Source organism: Eutrigla gurnardus (genome assembly GCF_963514095.1).
Source record: "Eutrigla gurnardus genome assembly, chromosome: 5".
Lineage (NCBI taxonomy): Eukaryota > Metazoa > Chordata > Actinopteri > Perciformes > Triglidae > Eutrigla > Eutrigla gurnardus.
Window position 1 is genome coordinate 9,286,448 of NC_139919.1, and position 19,067 is coordinate 9,305,514.

Sequence of the window (19,067 nt, forward strand, 5' to 3'; positions counted from 1 at the left end):
ATTGTAGTCTTGACTGCTTGGGCTACGTAAATACATTCTACTGTTGATAATAGTTGGAACAGTTAGAGAGCTGTGCTGTTTGATAATATCATGACTCGGTCAGGCAGCTTGTGTTGAACTGGTCCTTTAACCCCTAAAAGCCTGCGGGGGGGGGGTGGACCTCTCAGAGGGCGACCCTGCTCCTGAGACCAGAGACACAAAGATCATCCTCCTCCTCAGGGGAAGGAGAGGAACACAAATGACCCACACACACTCTGACCTCCTGCTCTCTCCCCCAGTCGGCTACACCATGAACGACCTCATATTTGAGTGGGATGAGAAGGGAGCCGTGCAGGTAGCCGACGGCCTGACGCTACCTCAGTTCCTACTCAAAGAGGAGAAGGACCTGCGCTACTGCACCAAGCACTACAACACAGGTGAGTGGGACAGCATGGGTGTGTTGTTTCTGTCTGTCGGTTATTCACATCTTCTCTTAGGGAGTCATATGTTCTCAAAACAAGTGAAAATAATCTACGGCTGTCGTGACGGGCATGTTGGTCACACTTTATTTTGTCTATCATTAGGGAGCTTCCTGGAGAGAATAGTGCACATTTTTACAGGGAAAGTAGAGATCTGAGAGTTTTTCAGCAGTTGTTCATGAAAGAATCACTCAAGTATTATTCCTTTATGTATTTGTTGCCCCCAGGCATAACGATCATGCGTTACTTATCCCTCATACTACTGAACCCACCAGTTTAATACTTTTTTTGTGCTCATTCATGACTATAAGGAGCTTCATGGTTGTGGTGATCCACACTTTTTTAAAGCATGTTTTATTGATTGTTTCCTGCGGTCGGCCAGGCTAAAAACACACCACAAAGCTGACATGCATAGAAAACTTCATCTGCAGATGAATTCCATACCTTACATGCTATGATCCACTAAAGTCAGCCATGATACAAGATGAATAAATTATTGTTATTTTCATCTCGACTGTAAGGGAGCCACGGAGGGCCGATTCTTTGTTTGATGGTGGGGATCTGCACTCTCTGAACACACTTTATTCTCCTGAGATGTTGATTTGTATGCCTCCCTGTTCTCCCAAGACTCCATACTAATAAATAATGGGAATGAATCAATACTAGAATCTATAACTAGAATCAGGGGGGAAAAAACAATTTACCCTGGGGATCAATAAAGTATTTCTGATCCTGAAATTGCATTGATGTTTCCAGTAAGCTTCCTGAGTACAGTGTTATCTGTAACTGACAGGAATGATGAACGATGCTACCAAACATCCAAGTTGCAGTGCAACGGGATGAGTCTTCAGTGAAACTTTTAGACTTGATGAGATAGAAATGTTGCCCCCCGAGGAAACGCCGAGCTCAGCTGTGCACGGTGTGAGGAGGTTTTCAAATGGCAACATAAGGACGCGGCCATAATCAAAAGGGTGCGTTTGATATGTGCTGCAGTAAAAGGAGTACGTCATGTGAATGCTGCTGCCACTTTGCTTTGTGGGAAACTTGAAACAGATGAGTGTGTGTGTTGCTGACATGAGAAATGTGAAAAAACAAACTGTCTCCATCTATCGTCTCTTTTCTCTGTAGACGTTCTTTATCTGTCCATCATTCTCCTTTTATCCATCTTCGTCTTTCTCTTCCCTGTCGCCACTTTCCCGTCAAACCGCCATCCGGTTTCTCCCCCTCATGTCTGTTTACTTTCTCTCCAGGCTTTACATGGTAAATATTAAGATGCAGAGACAGACAGAGGAGATACAGCAGAGGAGGTTTAGAGAGAAAATAAAGTGAAGCAGGACTCCAGGCAGAGAGAAGGAAGAGAGATGTTTCTGTCTAATGAAGGGAGAATACAGTATATCTAAATTCAGAAGCACATGTTCTTTGAAATTGAGGGAAAACATTGAGAAGCGTCTGCCTTGAGAGTCTGCATGTGTCAGAGACAGAATTTCATTTTGATTTGGATGTGTGGAAATAACCATACCAGACTGAAGAGATTCTCAAATATTTTCTTTTTCCTTTCTTTTAAATATCATGAACCTTTCCATGCGACTCACTGAGGAGGAAAACACTGTGAGCTGCAAAGTTTATTTCAGCCACAAACTCTGAAATATTTACTCTCTATATATTTTTTCAGATTTAGAGTTTTTACATTTGTGCATTATTGCAAAATAGAAGAGAAACCTTAGTGAAATTAACATTTTAGGACTTCCTTAGCAGCTCTTTCTCTTATAATTAAGTTATCATACAACTAAACTGCATTCTCAATTACATTTCAAGAGAAACATATATTTGTTTTTTGTAAGATTGCATTATTAAGAAGCATGCTTTTATTCTGAAATGTACTGCTTTTTTCCTTCAACCACTACAACCTTTTAGCTAAATATATATTGTGACTTTATTCTAAAAAGCTCAGTTTTTTACTACACTAAGGCGGGAGATATACTTCCTTTCTCCAAACAGACATATTCACGCCATCACGCGTCATTAAAGAAAGAATATCAGAAGACTGTTCAGTTTAACCCTCGTACGCCTTCAGAAGACACTCTACCTGTTAACACAGACGAAGATGCTCTCAGAATAGTGCTTCATACTAAGGTTGAACATGAACAAGGACTTGAACATCATTAGCTGATGTAACCTGATTTATATCTGTGTAGAAGCTGTGATGTTGCCTTGATTCGATTTGTTAATCAATAAACCAAACAAACTTTCATGGAAACATTCTTCTACAAAAAATTCTGAAACGAATGGTCACATTAAAATCCATCTCCAAAACACCAGACCACTGTGTGTGTGTGTGTGTGTGTGTGTGTGTGTGTGTGTGCGTGTGTGTGTGTGTGTGTGTGTGTGTGTCTGTGTGTGCAGCAGGTTGATTAGTTCACATTCAGAGCCATCACTCAGACAGAGGTTGACGTCTGCTGTCGCTGCCGAAGAGATGAACGATCCACCTCCAGACGAAAAGCCTTGACACGACTTAGTGCTGCCACACACACACACACACACACACTTACACACACACACACACACACACACACACACACACACACACACACACACACACACACACACACACACACACACAGTCCAATGCAGGCACAGAGAGACAACACTAATCCACTGCTTTGTTACATAAATACATGTAAGTCTGTCTTCTCTCCGTCACTAAATTCCACTTAGGGAGTCAATCTCACCCCATGTAGCATTCCTTTTATGGCATTTCCTGTTTGTTTAACAGTTGAAATGGTCCCGACATGACATGACAATTACGTTTTAAGAAAACATCTAGTTTTAAGACCAGGTGGCAACCTCCGGTTCTGAAAAGTGATGTCAACTATATAGTGCCATAAACGTGCATTCTTTCTGCTGGCCATCAGGGGGCGACTCCTCTGGTTTCAAAAAGAAGTCTGATTGCATGGAAGTCTATGAGAAAATGACTCTACTTCTCTCTTGATGTATTATCTCAGTAAACATTGTAAACATGAGTTTATGGTCTCAATCTCTAGTTTAAGTCTTCTTCAATCCAGCATGATGTTCATTTACTACATTATGATACATTTAGAGTCAAACAGACCATAACAATTTAGGGCGGGGCTAACTTGTTATTGACAGGTCTCTACCATTCTACCAATGCAGTTAGCTAAGACAACTTTAACACTAGCTGTAAAGTTGACCCTGAATTATGAAGCTAACTTTGTTCACACCTTCTCAGCAGGATCCAAATAGATCCAGATCCAGTAAGGAAACTGCTCTAGCATGTATGTTTGCCAGATCCTCCACAGTCCAAATATGGTCACTCCAGTTCACTGGTTGCAAAAATCCACGATGGCAAAGACCAAAATGTCGACCTCTAGTCCACAAACCAATGAGTTGTTACCATGACTACATCCACTTATATATAGTCAATGTTGAAGACCTGTTGTTAATTTAAATTTAATTGAATTTCCTAATGAAATTGTATTAAATCATCTCGTAATGTACCGTACCAGTCTTCCTATACTAATTTTGATTTTGGTTTTTTTCACTCCAACTGGTTGTCCTGGTGGTTTTTTTTGCAATGTTATATTGCACCCATTACATAATGAACTAAAATTGTAAAAATAATAAATCGGACGTACTTAGTCACAAACAAAGTGTTTTTCCAGTGAACCTGGTTGTCATGGACGTAATGATAGGAGACAGAGAACATCCAGACGGTTGTGAGTAGGGTTCACGAGAGGCCTGACAGCAACGTTTCCTGCTGCTTGGAAACATACAGTGAGTTCAACACTGCAGGATCAGAGAGACTGAAACCGTAAAACCAAAGCTGAAAGAGGCTAAAGCACCCTGAAGAGATTCCATGGACTCAGTGGCCGCCGTCGGCTCCTTCTATAACAAGATAAACCTGCTCCGTCCTCATCTCTTCTTCCTACTCTTCAGCATGACTCCGTTTCTTCAAGGTCAATTAACCCCCCGTCATCGTTTCCCTCCTCTTCCTCGGCTTCTCTCTTCACTCCTCTCTCATCTCATCTCCGGCTTAATACTCTCCAGCCATGCTGCTCCTCTGCGTCTGCGTGGCCGCGTGTGCGTCGGTGGGCATGTGTGCGGTGGCGTGTGTGTGTTAGCGTGCGTGGCGTGATTGTGCACACGCCTCGCTGCTTCCCAATCAAGCATTAAGAGGGAATTAAGGTGTCGTTTTTACTCCGATTTATTAGCTGCAGTCTGTTGTGAGAGGGAGGGAGCATTTACCTGTCTCTCCTCCTCCTCCTCCTCCTCATCTGTTGTCTTTTTTTATTTTTTCCATCCCTCCATCCACCCCAACACACACACACACACACATAGAGAGTGAGAAAGAAAAGCCCCGTTTGAAATACTAATTACGGTTTCTGCTGCATTGCAGGGTGCTTTTGTTTTCTGGCTGGTCGTATGTTTGTGGGTACAAGTTGTTAGATTTGCGTTTGACGCATCACAAATAAGTTTGTGCGTTCGCTGAAGTCCGACAGAGGGAGGAGGAAGTATCACTGCATTTTGCTTTGTTTCATTGTCATTTTAAGCCCAATGATGTCTTACTAACCAAGCCTTTTTTGGTGTGTCCGTTAGCAACATGTTTCAAACTGCGACTGTTTGGTCCAGAAAGAAATATCAGCCTCCACTCCTCCAGTCTCAGGCTTTCCACCAGATTTTAGAAGCTGCTGCAGAGTCAGTGAGGTCCAACGCTGATGTTGGGGGATCAGGTCTGGTTCACAGACTTTTCCCTCCAGAGTATTGGTTTGGCTTCGTCATCTTGTAGAAGACGGGGTTCCCTCTGAACGCCAAAACCCATGTTTAGATAATCACCAAATTTACAGCATTTATCATAGCCAGAAACTGTGAAAGCAGACATTATCTTTGGATTATCAAATCATCTTTCTGGACCAACCGACCACACACACACACACACACACACACACACACAGTATGAATGAAAGTACAGTAGAAGGACACTGCAGTGTGAAGTACAGTGCACACACTGTATGCCAGAGAGAGTTACCGGTGTGTGCAGTATTAAATACAGCACACACACACACACACACACACACACACACACACACACACACACACACACACACACAGTGAGGTAGAGGCTCGGCTGAATAATTTCAATCTTCTTATCAGATGGAAAATATGGACAGCACTTAAAAGCTCTGAAGTGTATCACAGCTATAAATCAAGTCCAACCCCATCGACTCTCCTCCTCTTCCTCCTGCCGTCATTCTCTCCTTCCCTCTCCCCTTATCTCTCTCTCCTCCTCGTCCCTCTCTCCCCTCGCTCTAACAACACGTATCCTCCTCTCTCCCTCTCGTTTCCTGTCCCCGCTCCTCTCCGGTCTCAGGGTTAACTCTAATTGATGAGGCTGCCTTCCATTGATCTCCTTTGATTAAATGGATCGTCGGCCATCTTGCTCCCTGGCTCTCCTGTGGTTTATTACGAGCCCCGGCACGCTCATTACATTACAGAAAGAGAAGAGGGGACATTTGTTCCTGTTGCTGCTGCTGTGCTGCAATGTAAATAGGACCACTGCGGTGTGTTCATTTAATTATCTTTGTTGCAGGTTCTCCTCTTCATTTTTGTGCAGACAGTGCCACTTTTACGTACTATATGTGTGGACAGCATCTAGTCAGCGTCACAGTGGGTTTGATTGGCTGGGGGTCCAGCACAGAAAGACAAAAGAAATCAGGTTTGAGCAACAAAATAGAGGCTGTAATATAGATTTCAAGCAGGGCTCTTCTAGATCTTCACTAACAAGCTACATAGTGCAGTAAACGGGAGGACTCCGTTCCTCCTTATTTCTCCACTTCTTTCACGGCAACATGCTGCGAGCGTAAACATCCGCTGCTGCGTTCCCGTCACAGCCACACAAGGACTAACGGTGCTTCTGGCAGACTGCAACAGGCAGCTCCACATCACCACACTCGACCACAACCGCACAGCACACTCGCACGAGAAAGCAGGACATGCAGTTTACGATCAGGAACGTGACGAATCAAATTAAAAATCTAGTGGAAATTGATGTTTTAAGTTCAACACGCTCTGAAAAAGAAAAAAAGATGAACGGGAATCAACAACTAGACAACGAGGCTAAACAGCACGATGAAAGACGCTCATCAGAGGCTTTTGGAGGATTCTGACACACAACCTGATTGGTTGTTCGTGTTCAGTGTGAGGACTTGTTGACCTTGTTAAAGTTATTCTACAGGCGGAGAAATCTCATCCACAAAAGCTCGCCTTTAAAACTTTACTGAAGGACCTGTTTTAGGTTTCTTTCTCCTGCATCTAAGAGGCTTCCACAGTTCTAACTGACCAGTGGGGAGTTTAGGTATCTGACCTCTCCTGGACCACCCAGCCCTCCTGTGAAACTACAGTGGTTAGCACTTCGGTGGGGGCAAGTGGGTCCTGACCCATCAAGTGAACTACTCACCTGGGTATGAATGGATGTTGGTTGGGTCAGCTTAGAGTCGTTGGCCCATCCTGCCACCTTAATGACTCACATGGTGGCAGGAGAACTGAAGAAACCTCTTGGATGAGAGGCGACCACGGATGTCAGACCAGCACCTTGCATGGTAACTTGCTATGAGAGTGTGAACGGGTGACTGAGAGGCAAATTCTCCAAAAATGCTTTGGATAAAAGTATAATCTCTGACTGTCTAGGTCAAGATTTTTACGTTTTTCTTTGTTTTTTTAGTCTTATAGTAAATGTTTGAGTGTGTTGTCGACATGATATATCTCATCAGTCCTCAGCCAGTTGGAATCTATCTTACTGTACAGTCCCAATTTCTACAGAATTAATTGAATACTACTATGAGAAAAAACGTGTGCAGCAGCCAGCCAATATAAAAAGACTGAGGGGTGAATTCACAAAAGGATTGCTCAACCTGCGGCTGCTAAACCTGCACGAATAAGACAAAAAGAACAATTGTTAAATCCTATGCAGAGGGTGAAATGCAGAGATAACTGAGGTAATATGCAGATATTTGGTGCAAAGTCGGCCCTTTCTATGCAAATTAGCCTCATTATGAAAGCACTCTAATTAAGATCAGTGCTAATAGCCAAACACCATTACAGTGATGTTATCTGCGTCTTCAGGTAACTGCAGCACATTTGTGGCCAACTGATAGGGATGTTAAATCCCAGATACTGTTCCTCTCCATCATGTTTCGATTCCTGGCCTGAAGTTTTGAGGAGCCTCATCAGTCAGAGATTGTATTTGTCTGTTTCTCTCTGTGTTCTCGGCACAAAGGGAACATTTTGCCATGGGAATAATTGCAATCTGAGCAAAAATAAAGAGAGTAAGTTTCACTCGGCTGCAAAACCTTATGTCCGTGTTTGGCTGTTGTATCATTAATGCAAAATCTTTTTTGAAACGGAGCAGATAGCAGATACAAGTGATGCCCAAGGTAGCCCCGCCCCAAAGCATCCCCTGCTTGGTGGTCTATTTGTCTCTAAATGGACCATCATTTACTAAATAACATCACGCTGTATTGAAGAAAACTTGAAACCATGAACTCACTGGCTCTCCCTACGATCTGAATGTCAAACAGCAGTGCAAGCTTCCAGTTTGTTCCCAAGATTGTCAGATTTATCCAAAAAGGAAGACCAGCAGTATAATTGTAATAATACAAATAAAACGTTTGCTCATAGTGTCTTTAATAATTTAGCACCACCACACAGCAATATTTGATGTTGTGTGAGGGAAGAAGAGGCAAATGTGTCGTCCTCATCCCTCCTGCAGAGCTGCAGCTCTCAGACAGACGGCTGCTGCAACAAGTCACAGGGGTACGAATCCCAAACCACCTGCTGTGTTAGTGTTGAAGTATTTAGCATGTTTAGTTTCATTTGATATTCAGCAAAGCCGGGCGTTTGCGTCTCTCTGATTTCCCGCTCACACTTTACACTTTGGCTTAGCGTGAGAACCGAAGAAAGAGGACATTTTTGTCTCAAAGCTGTCAACTCTGTCTTCAGTCCCTCTATTTTTGCCTCTCTGGCTTATCCTCCCTTTTACTGACAGTCCAACAACTTTTCCCTTCTCTAATCCGTCTTTCTCACTTTCCTCCCCTCTGCTCGTCTCTCCGGATCACTCCTTTAACGTAGTCTCATCGCTCCACCTGAGAACGCCACTGTGTCAGTGTTCAGATGAAGATAACAGGGAATTACAAACTCTTTCCCCGCTAATGAAACCGCACCGCCTCAGGGAGAAACTGATGAAAGAACATTTTACTTTTAAGTCGAGTTTAAACATTGACCAGCATTATGATTTCCCTTTCCTGGAATCAATCAAATCATTTCCCAAAGAGAGATCCATGTTGAAAAACAGGACACCCACCGAGACGAAATGATCGGCTCCACAAATATATAACTGAGTCCTGAATAGCTTTTGAAGTATCATGAGCCATCTCATTATAAAGTAATAACCTTTTTGGAGGGCGCAACTCTTTCTTTTCCTTTTTAAAATCAGAACGGATTCAAACCAAGTGCAGTAAAACACAATAGGACGTTTTTTACTTTCATCGTGAACCCTGATTTGCTTTTAATAAATCTTTCATGCTCAGAATTTATATTTCACAGGACGTCGTTAGTCCCTGGTTTGTTGGTTTATTCAGTAGAAGTGAGTGATATTTACCAAAAATCACTGGCTGAGCAGCCTATTGTTTGTTAAAATCTGCATTATCATTAACAATATTTGTTATCTTCTGTTTCGTTAGACTCACATTTCTTCATGCTCATCAGGTTCCTTTACAATGTGTTCACCAGAGGTCAAATAACCAGAATAACACCTCACACATGGGGCCTCATTACCAAAAGTCTGAAATCCTACCTGATCTCAGTCTAAGATGGCATTTGGGATGTTTTTGCTGATCCAAAAACATGTTTCCAAACTGCATTTAGCAAAAAGTGCTGTCTTATCTCAGGATAGGAATTGAACTCTATTCTAACTTGATGGCATTGATTCTGTGCTGAAATAAAACATTACTGTTGTTAGATCTGTAAGGCAATGAAAGTGAAGATGGGGAACAACATGAACTGATCAAAATATAATGATGGAAAGGCTACTAAAACCGATGAAGCTTTGAATTCCCCAGACCATGCATTAATTGAAAATGAATACAAATACAGGCCTATAGGTATTTCATTAATAGGTTGGGTTTCCTCTCCTCCACCGGGACCATCGGTGCTCCAACTCAGCTCAAATTGAACAGCCATCTTTTTTTGGGGGCAATCCATGTCCCTGTACACGACAGGAATAGATTGCATTTTGTGAGACAGGTTTGGTTGTTATAGCGTTTCAGCCTCGAGTAGCCCACCAGTACACTCTTATCAAAGAAGCCGACTGAAGACTCAGATCATCGTTAAGGATTTCAGAGAAGTTCAGATAAGATCGGAGGTCTGGATAGGAAGCAGCCATGACTAAACACATCGCTTCTTTAATGGTGAAAGAAATGGCTTTTTCCTATATTATTAGAGAACAAAAGCAGTTACATTTACAGTTCTACTGACTCTTCTGTGATGAGGATTGCTTCTTTCTTTTCCCTCATTCTTTTGGCTTCCATGTGGATGCTCTTTTTCTTTCCATCCATGTTCCTTTTATCCTCCATAAACAGCTTCCTCACTTTTAATGAAAACAATCTTCTTCCCTGTGTCTCTCCTCCTCCTCCTCCTCCTCCTCCTCCTCCTCCTCCAGGTAAATTCACCTGCATCGAGGCTCGTTTCCACCTGGAGCGTCAGATGGGCTACTACCTGATCCAGATGTACATCCCCTCGCTGCTCATCGTCATCCTGTCCTGGGTTTCCTTCTGGATCAACATGGACGCCGCGCCCGCCCGGGTGGGTCTGGGCATCACCACCGTGCTGACCATGACCACACAGAGCTCTGGCTCCAGAGCCTCCCTGCCCAAGGTGAGGACGAATCAAACGCACCTCTCTGTACCAGCTTTTGTAATGAACGAAACATTGCATCGTTCTTTTCAATGCAACAAGAAGATACAGTATAATAGTGATAACAGATCAATAAGTAATTAAATAAAAAAGTGTTTGGTTCCAAACAAGGAGAGAGGGAGAAGAGGAAAGGAAAATATAAACATAAACATAGGAAGGGATTATAGAATAAGAGGGAAAGGAGGACAAAGAGGAAGAGAAAATATATTGGACACATTTGTGTTAGAGAGGAGGGAAAAAAGAGGCAGACAGATGGAGGGATGACAGAGAGAAATGGAGAGGAGCAGAAAGAAAAAACGAGACATTCTACAGAGGAAGTTCAGGGAAACAAAGATTAGAAAAAAATAACTAAAAAGACGAGAAATCTTTCACTGTGAGGGATTTTCAGATTAAAGGAAATGGTCACACTTTGCGTGAGCCGCTAGGATTGTATAATTATGTCCAGGGATACTCTAATCCCCAACACACACACGCACACACGCACACACACACACACGCACACACACACACACGCACACACACACGCACACACGCACACACACACACACGCACACGCACACGCACACACACACACACACACACACACACACACACACACACACACACACACACACACACACTGTTTGTTGACATTAGGTGCTTCATGCGCTCTAAAAATTGAACAAGTGAACCGTGATTCCTGTGCAGTTCAGCTGTCACAATAATGACCACACAGCACAGCTGAGCTTAGGTGGGCATACTGCTCTCACACACACACTCACACACACACTCACACACACTCACACACACGTATACATCCGACTGTGTGAGTGATTGATAGCAGACACATGCTGCAGAGGAGGGCTGCACCATGTGAGGCGAGGAGATGAGGAGAGGAAATATCAGATCTTTGGCTTGTTGAGAATGATCTAGATCATCTAAATAGAATGACACTTGTCTGATAACTAGTCCTGATGTACATTGATGGCTAACTCACTAGAAAGTAGAGTGGAAGTGTAGAAAAAAAATACCATAGCTCATTGGTCGGTCATATAAACTGAAATATGATGTTTTAATGATGTTTCAAAACAACTAAATCACACAACAGTAGCCATAAAATAGTCCTGATCCTTCAGATTATCTCATGTTAATGAGCAATGTATCATTTTATTCTGTATGTCAGAGAAAAATACAATGTATTATCACATCCCAATTCAGTGGTCTAAGAATTGAAACATCCAGGTCTACAGAGGATTTCCTGTTTGCTCCCATTGCCTAGCAACCAGCTGTGATTAAGAAAAAGAGATGCAACATTATATGTTTTCATATTATGATGGAGGATATGCTTCAGTGCCATGATTTATTTCAGGTGAGAGCACATTTTGCCGCATTTCCTTCCGCTGATCCGGCTGAAGTTGGACACAGTTTGTGTTTAAAACACCTTGGAAAAACACTGTGGATGCCGTGGTAGTAAAAATAAATGCACACCAAATTGAGTATGAGTTTCCATGCCTCTGCTTCATTCACTTCACATGGTGGTTTACTTTCCCAGAATGCCTTTCAACTATTTCAGAGAAGGATGTATTTTGATACAAAGTTATGGCTCTAGGCCTGAAATGGGAGGTTTAAATTTAAAATGTTTTCACAATTATGTGTTTGACTCATTTTCCTAATCTGTTTTTAATCCCAATATGATGAGCTCATTTTATATATCCATCTATCCAACTCCAAAATGACATATTCAAGCAGCACATACAGTGACAATCAAATGCTACACGGTGAAAAAGGAAGGAGAATTCAAAACTAACGTATCAGAGCAGAAAACTGCCTGCAGGGAAAAAGTGTCAAAATAAATAAAAATAAAAATACCAAATGTATTTTTTAGATACTGTATTTACATTGGGGTAATGTAAGAATCCTGTTTCTCTGCCTGGACGAGCATCATCCCAAGTGACCCGGTTGACCATTTAGGCCTCAGCGGCTCTCAGCAGCTCTGTGTGTGTATGCGTGTGTGTGTGTGTGTGTGTGTGTGTGTGTGTGTGTGTGTGTGTGTGTGTGTGTGTGTGTGTGTGTGTGTGTGTGTGTGTCTGTATGTGTGTGTGTGTGTGTGTGTGTGGGTGTGTGGGTGTGTGTGTGTGTGTGGGGGGGGGGGGGGGGGATCACTCGAGCATTAGAAGACAAATGTGCATTATCCTCGGTGCAAAACGAGCATGAATGACAACGAGGCAGAGCGGCGAGGATAAGCGCCGTGTTTGTGAAAGTGATCTGAAGTCAGAGTTTAATTGGATTGTAAACGGCTGATTGTGGGTTTTCTCTCTCTGTGACAGAACGGGATCTCCTTCCCAGGCTGTGCCTGTAATTGCGTGTGGAGATGGAGAATTGTTATGACAGGCTGGGCTGAATGCACTTGAATAATGACACTTGGCGGGCAGATAGCAATCAGACAGCGATCCAACCAGACTCCATTTAGCCCTTATTATCTGGACAGCCTTACCCTGTCCATCTCGCTTCACACCTCCCTCCTCATATGTAGCGACATTCCACCGGTTCTGTGTGCTGATCCTATCGCTGTGTTCATGTAGCTTCATGTCCATCTGGTCTGTTTGGGCTCTTCTCTCGACTGCAATATCCGCCTCTCCGCGTCTGAAAAGTGAAGCCAACGCTGAAGTGCCTTACACTTGCATTCTCTCTACTGACCAGTAGGGGGCGACTGCTGTAGTTGGAAGATGAACATGACCCTATTACTCACTTGATTTATTACCTCAGTAAACATTGTAAACATGAGTTTTCCCTCACTGCATTTGTTTGTGTGCTGATGTGAGGACAGCCACCTTTTTCGGGCCATTTACTTTTACTTTTACTTAACGATACTTAAAATTATGTGAACGGAAAATTTTCATTTGATTAGTTATTTTTATCTGTTATCACTTTTATTTTTTGTATTGAATTTAAAGGAGGTTATGTTTTGGGGGCTGTTATTCTGTGTTTTCACTTAATTGAACCATTGAACAGTGTTTTGTTGTTCTCGAATGACTTTCATTTAATTGAATTTAATACAGTTTGATTTGAATGTAGGAACACATTTTTCTATGCATTTGTCATGATGAACAGGATTTCAGGATTTTTCAGAATAATATGTGTTGAGCCCCAAAATTTAGTTAAAGGAAAAAAGTTTTGAGAACGGTGAAGAAAGTATCTCCCTCTGGAGAGAAAATTTCCAAACTGTGACGTCTCAGAGAGACTTTGTTCAGCAGCTTCCTTACTCTTACTCAACCCAAACCATCTCCCCCTCTGCAGGTGTCCTACGTCAAAGCCATCGATATCTGGATGGCCGTGTGTCTGCTGTTTGTGTTCTCGGCCCTGCTGGAGTACGCCGCCGTCAACTTCATCGCCCGCCAACACAAGGAGCTGCTGCGCTTCAGACGGAGGCGACGACACATGAAGGTGAGTCCCATCTGTTTAGTTTAGTTTATTTGTTTATTTCGGGCATGTCCATCAAGTCATCATCACACATATTGCTCACACAATAAAAATGAATACACATGGCCGAAAGGGAAAGCGGGAGAAGCCGAGGCTTATCTAGTCCCCCCCATTACCCACAGGGGGGAAAAGAAAGAAGAAATAATAAAGTTAAAAAAAAAAAATAATAATAAATTAAAAAAATAAAATAAAATAGAAAGTAAAAAATGAAATAAAAAAAAAATCAACGTCATAGTCTTTTCTTGTCTTTTGCATTTTTCGCTTGACATAACATTTTCTTTCACTTATGACATTTGACATACTATGTTACAGCAGTAGGTGGTACAGAGAGCTGGAGTCCAGTGCATACAGATTGTCCATATTTGTTCATCACGAGTGAACAGCAGTCTCATCATGTAACAAAGTCTGAAGGGGGTCCGTTCGACAGAGAACAACAAAAAAAGAAAAAAAAAAAACTCCAGTGTATCTACTATTTGTTGGGATGGTGTGGGAGCCCCCCTTTCTTTTTCTTTTTTTTTTCCATCCCGTCACAGCACCATGCCTGCTGATTCGTGCCTCAGACCCTTATCAACTCACATGCAGTAATCTGTACCGGTCAAGTGTTGAATTTACATACTTTTTCTTAAAGCCACTCAGTGTTGGTGTTTTTTTGACTTCGTCTTCTAACAAATTCCATTGTCTAACTCCTGTGACCGATAAGGAAAAGGATTTTAACGTAGTTCATACCTTCCTTTGCCTGAAAATCAAGTCCCCTCTAAGATTGTGTCTCTCTCTGTGTATGAAGAATTTTTGCAGGTTCTGGGGGAGAGTTCTGTTTGATGCTTTGTACATCATTTGTACTGTGCGATAGTTTATTAAATCATATAGTTTGAGTATTTTCGATTCGATAAATAAGTGATTTGTGTGTGCCCTGTAGTTGGCGTAGTGTAAGATTCTCAAAGCTCTTTTTTGGAGAATTAACAAGGGCTGTGTGGAGCCTTTATATGTGTGTCCCCACACCTCTGCACAGTATTGCAGGTGCGGAGAGACTAGTGCGCAGTATAACAGATGAAGTGCTTTTTGATTTAGTATTTTTTGTACTTTCCAAAGTATGGACACGCTCCTGGCCAACTTCCTTTTTAATTGTGTTATGTGTGGCTTCCAACTTAACATGTCATCGATAATCACTCCCAGAACCTTATTCTCACGGACCCTCTCAATATTAACTTAGTTAAGAAAAGTTTTTCCAAGATTCAATGATAATTTGTTTATGTTAAACCACACTTGAAGTTTGGCCATTTCCTGATTTACTGTTTCCACAAGTTGGTTCAAGTCACTCCCCGAGCAGAAAATATTTGTGTCATCCGCGAATACTATTAATTTCAGAGTATCTGACACTTTACATATATCATTTATGTATAATATAAACAGCTTTGGACCCAGAACTGACCCATCTGTGATGCAGTCCAACATTTACATTCACATTGCTTCTTTTATTTATCTGTCCGACGCTTCTGTTGTTGTTTTGTTTGTCCGACGCCTCAACACAGATATCAGCTGAAATGAAGAGTTTATTCTAAAGTGAGTTGATTCTGAGGAACAAAACATTTGATAAAACACAATGACATCAGCTTGTGACAGAATAATTTATGACTTCTAAATGTTTGAAACTTTTGAGTCAAACTCTTCAGTTCTGCTGATCCACAGTCTTCCATATCTGTCCTTTCCATTGTGTCCTTCAGCGTTGTATCCAAATATGTGAGGGATGAGGACATAAAAGAAGAAGAAAGGCTCTTTAAGAACGTGGAGAAACCAGACAAGCTCTGTTTCCCACTAGTCAAACACAAACGGTTCTTTCATCCACACTCCAGCCTCAGCTGTCTCCAAACATAACAGAAACAAATAGTTTAAAACCACAAATGTGTTGTTTTAACGGTTGAAAAGTGGCACCACTGTTGTGGAAATCCTGCTTGCGGTTTTCTCCGGATAAAACATTTGGGTTTTGTTCGTTGGCCACTGTAAACAAGAAGAAGGCAGCTCGGATTGAAATCCCTGCTCCCCTCTGTCCTCGGGCCTGCTGAAAGATTCACTGCGTGTTTGGTATTAGCTTTGTGTGGAGTTCATCACCGGGCAGAAACACGGGGCATCAATGTTTCATGGGCGGAGCGTTGAGCATGATTAAAAGCTGAGCCGTAGAGCAAACACAGGCCAGGCTCATAATGGATTCACCATGCGAAAGAGGAGACAAAACATCGAAACTTTCCCCCTTGGCTCTGAAACTTTTTGTTTTGTGGAAATGCATCATTTAGGAGAACCAGATCAGAGCATTGCAGTCTCTTTTAGTTGCCATTATCAGGGAGAATGTTCTCATCTGTGTTGACTGAATCCTGCTTTTCACTCAGTGTAACTATATCAACAAATCTACAAACTATATTAACAAATATCACCTTTAAACTTCCCTAGTTGATTATTTACATTAAGACATTGTTTTCTATTACAATTTTTCTGAAATTGTATTTTTCAATATAGAAGACAGTCAGTCGGGTTCACAATTCTTCTTTCATTTTGTTAACATATAAGAGGGAATTTTTTATATCTTTTTATCGCTCCATAAATCAGCTATACAATACATTTTTTACATATTTTTATAGATACATTTTGAAAAGATATCATGATGAAACTACCCCAGTTGATTACTGACATCAAGGCAATGTTTGTATTACAATATTTCTGAAATGTTGTGTTTCACTATGCAAATGAAACATCTAATGGTAAACTTTGGTAAATTACAGAAAAATCAAACGCAAATAGACAACCGAGTAAATAAATTCATTTTTTCCACTAGTCTGTAAGAAGTTTAGTGTTTAAAATGTCTATAAATTAACATTCTAGCAAGCAGTTGTTGGTGTTGAATATGTTTGCACTCTATTGAGAATTGTGCTTGAAAACAGCAGCGTTGACATCACTGTGAAGTGAAAAACACAAATCAGCCTCAGAGGCATCTTACATTGCGTTTCCTAGTGCTTTTGATGAAATAAAAATCATGTGGAGACCTGAAAATATGTACGTATATTTAATCTCCAAACTGATTTGAATATAATACAAGGCACTATGTGAAGGAGGACGGCTGAGATGTATCTGGGCTTTTTTTCCCCTTCTTCCTCTACTTTCTTTTGTTTCGTTTTGCCTTTGAAGCATTTAATCAATCAATTCCATATGTCCGGTTGGATTTATCAGCCCGAGGCTGCTGTATTGAATAAGGAGTAAAGCTGTCAGGCCTGTGGCGAATATCGAAGTGTAGCTTGATTGTGAAACTGCTGGTGTGTGTTCGTGTTGGAGGGCAAGAAAACACAAACAGCCGCAAGAAATCCAACGAGCTTGCAGTAAACAATCCATATAGTCCAGTGTGTGTGTGTGTGTGTGTGTGTGTGTGTGAGAGAGAGAGAGAGAGAGAGAGAGAGAGAGAGAGAGAGAGAGAGAGAGAGAGAGAGAGTCATGTAGAGATTGTATCTTTGCAGCCGGTGAACATGCATGGATGCATCTGCGAGTGCTGTCGTGCGTTTTGCCCTTGTAAGGCATGTGTTCGTGCCTGCCCATGACTGGAGCTGCTTGATTCAGTTTGACACGTTTAGTGTGTGTAAGCATGTTCGTGTGTTTTCGTATTTATGAGGACCGAGTGTCCTCGCAAGGCTGGTAAGGTCACACAGGTCCTGGGTAGTGAGGACACGGTGCCAGTAAGTCCAGTTCAGGATTAGATGTTAGTTTTAGTGGAGCCTGGGGAAGGACGGAGCCAGGATCAGGTTTAGGTTGGAGTTACGGGTAAATAGCATCTTTTTTTTTTATTTTTATTTTACGGTTGTTATTATAAGAGGTGAATATTTTCGGAATTGATTAATCGATGTTGTTGTTATTTTTCAATTATTTAAATAATTGTTGTGAGATCCTCAAATCTTTTGAATTATAAACCAACAGTTACAGCTTTAAGAAGCTGCAACTATTAAATGTTTCTGCTTCTGAAGATCATGTTATGTAATCAGAAGCTCCAACTCAACTCTCACTGAATGGCAAAGGAACAACATTTGTATGCAAAAAGAAAACTTTTCTTGGTTTTGGGGTCTCATGTGTGCACCATGTAGTCTGTACTGACATCTACATAACTATGATATGTATAAATATAGTATAAATACAAGAGGGCAGGTAGGCGGGCTGATAGATTGGTCAAACAAATACAGGACTTGAAGGAGATCGATGTTTTAGACCTCCGTCCAAAAGTGTTGTTGTTTTTAAGTTACGTTAGTGACATTTTTTCCTCAACTTAACAGCGACCATGTCCCGTAATAAGGTGGCGTTAAGTGATACATGAAAGGCTGGTCTTTCAATTGTTTTCTCAAAAAAAATGGAGTTAAATCATAAATATGAAATACTAGTAGTAGTATTATCTATTTCAGTCCTTTAATAAGCATTTTTGAAACCTGATGAACTTACTACATTAACCATGTAGTATAGTATATTGTTATAGTAGTATAATCATAAGGCATTCAATTAAATGAATTGACCACCCATTGCTCTTAGCATATTCCAATAAGCCATTAATATTCAGCTAATGGTTTCATGTGGCAGAAATATGCTTTTTTGCCTTTTTCCATCACTTTCATTATTGTCTTACCGACCCCTGAGGTTTATCGTGTGACCCTTTCATAGACGACAACTGAGACATGATTGTAGACTCTTTTACGCCACCAAATTAAATTTCTCACTTGGACAAATCCAAATTAAAGGAGGAAAATGCAAAGAGAGATGAAGAAGTGGCACCCTGCTGTTTGTTCCACATGAGCTGGAGTTCATAAAAGAGGAAGGAGCGAAGGAAAAAAAAAGATTTATAAAAAAAAGTATAAATCCTAAATCCTATTGTTGTAATCCTCAATCCCCTGAGCTGTGATGGTGGGTGAAGAGGTAGATTAGCAGTCCGGCTGCCGCTGCACTTTCAGGTGAATCAGACTCTGAATCTGTTTGCATGCCTTTCTCTATGTCTCTCGACCCAACAGCAGGAGAGAGCGAGAGGAGCGTGGGCTCAGGATTGACCCACATCTGGCACGCCGAACCTTTTGCAGTTTTTTTTTATTCTGTTACACAGTTTATTTCTGCTCACACGATGAAGCAGGAGGTGAATTCAGGCCTTCAGCGCGT

At 41.5% G+C, this 19,067-nt stretch overlaps 1 protein-coding gene across 4 annotated transcripts in view; it reads left to right on the plus strand.

Annotated features, from left to right (window-relative positions):
- The window catches only part of glra1 (glycine receptor, alpha 1), a 119,396-nt gene that overhangs the window by 79,426 nt on the left and 20,903 nt on the right, over positions 1-19,067 (plus strand). For all 4 annotated transcript variants that reach the window (XM_084009747.1, XM_084009748.1, XM_084009749.1 and 1 more), the window contains 3 exons: positions 279-416; positions 10,189-10,403; positions 13,719-13,865. In XM_084009747.1, the coding sequence (XP_083865873.1) occupies positions 279-416; positions 10,189-10,403; positions 13,719-13,865 (500 nt within the window). The remainder of the gene's footprint in view (positions 1-278; positions 417-10,188; positions 10,404-13,718; positions 13,866-19,067) is intronic.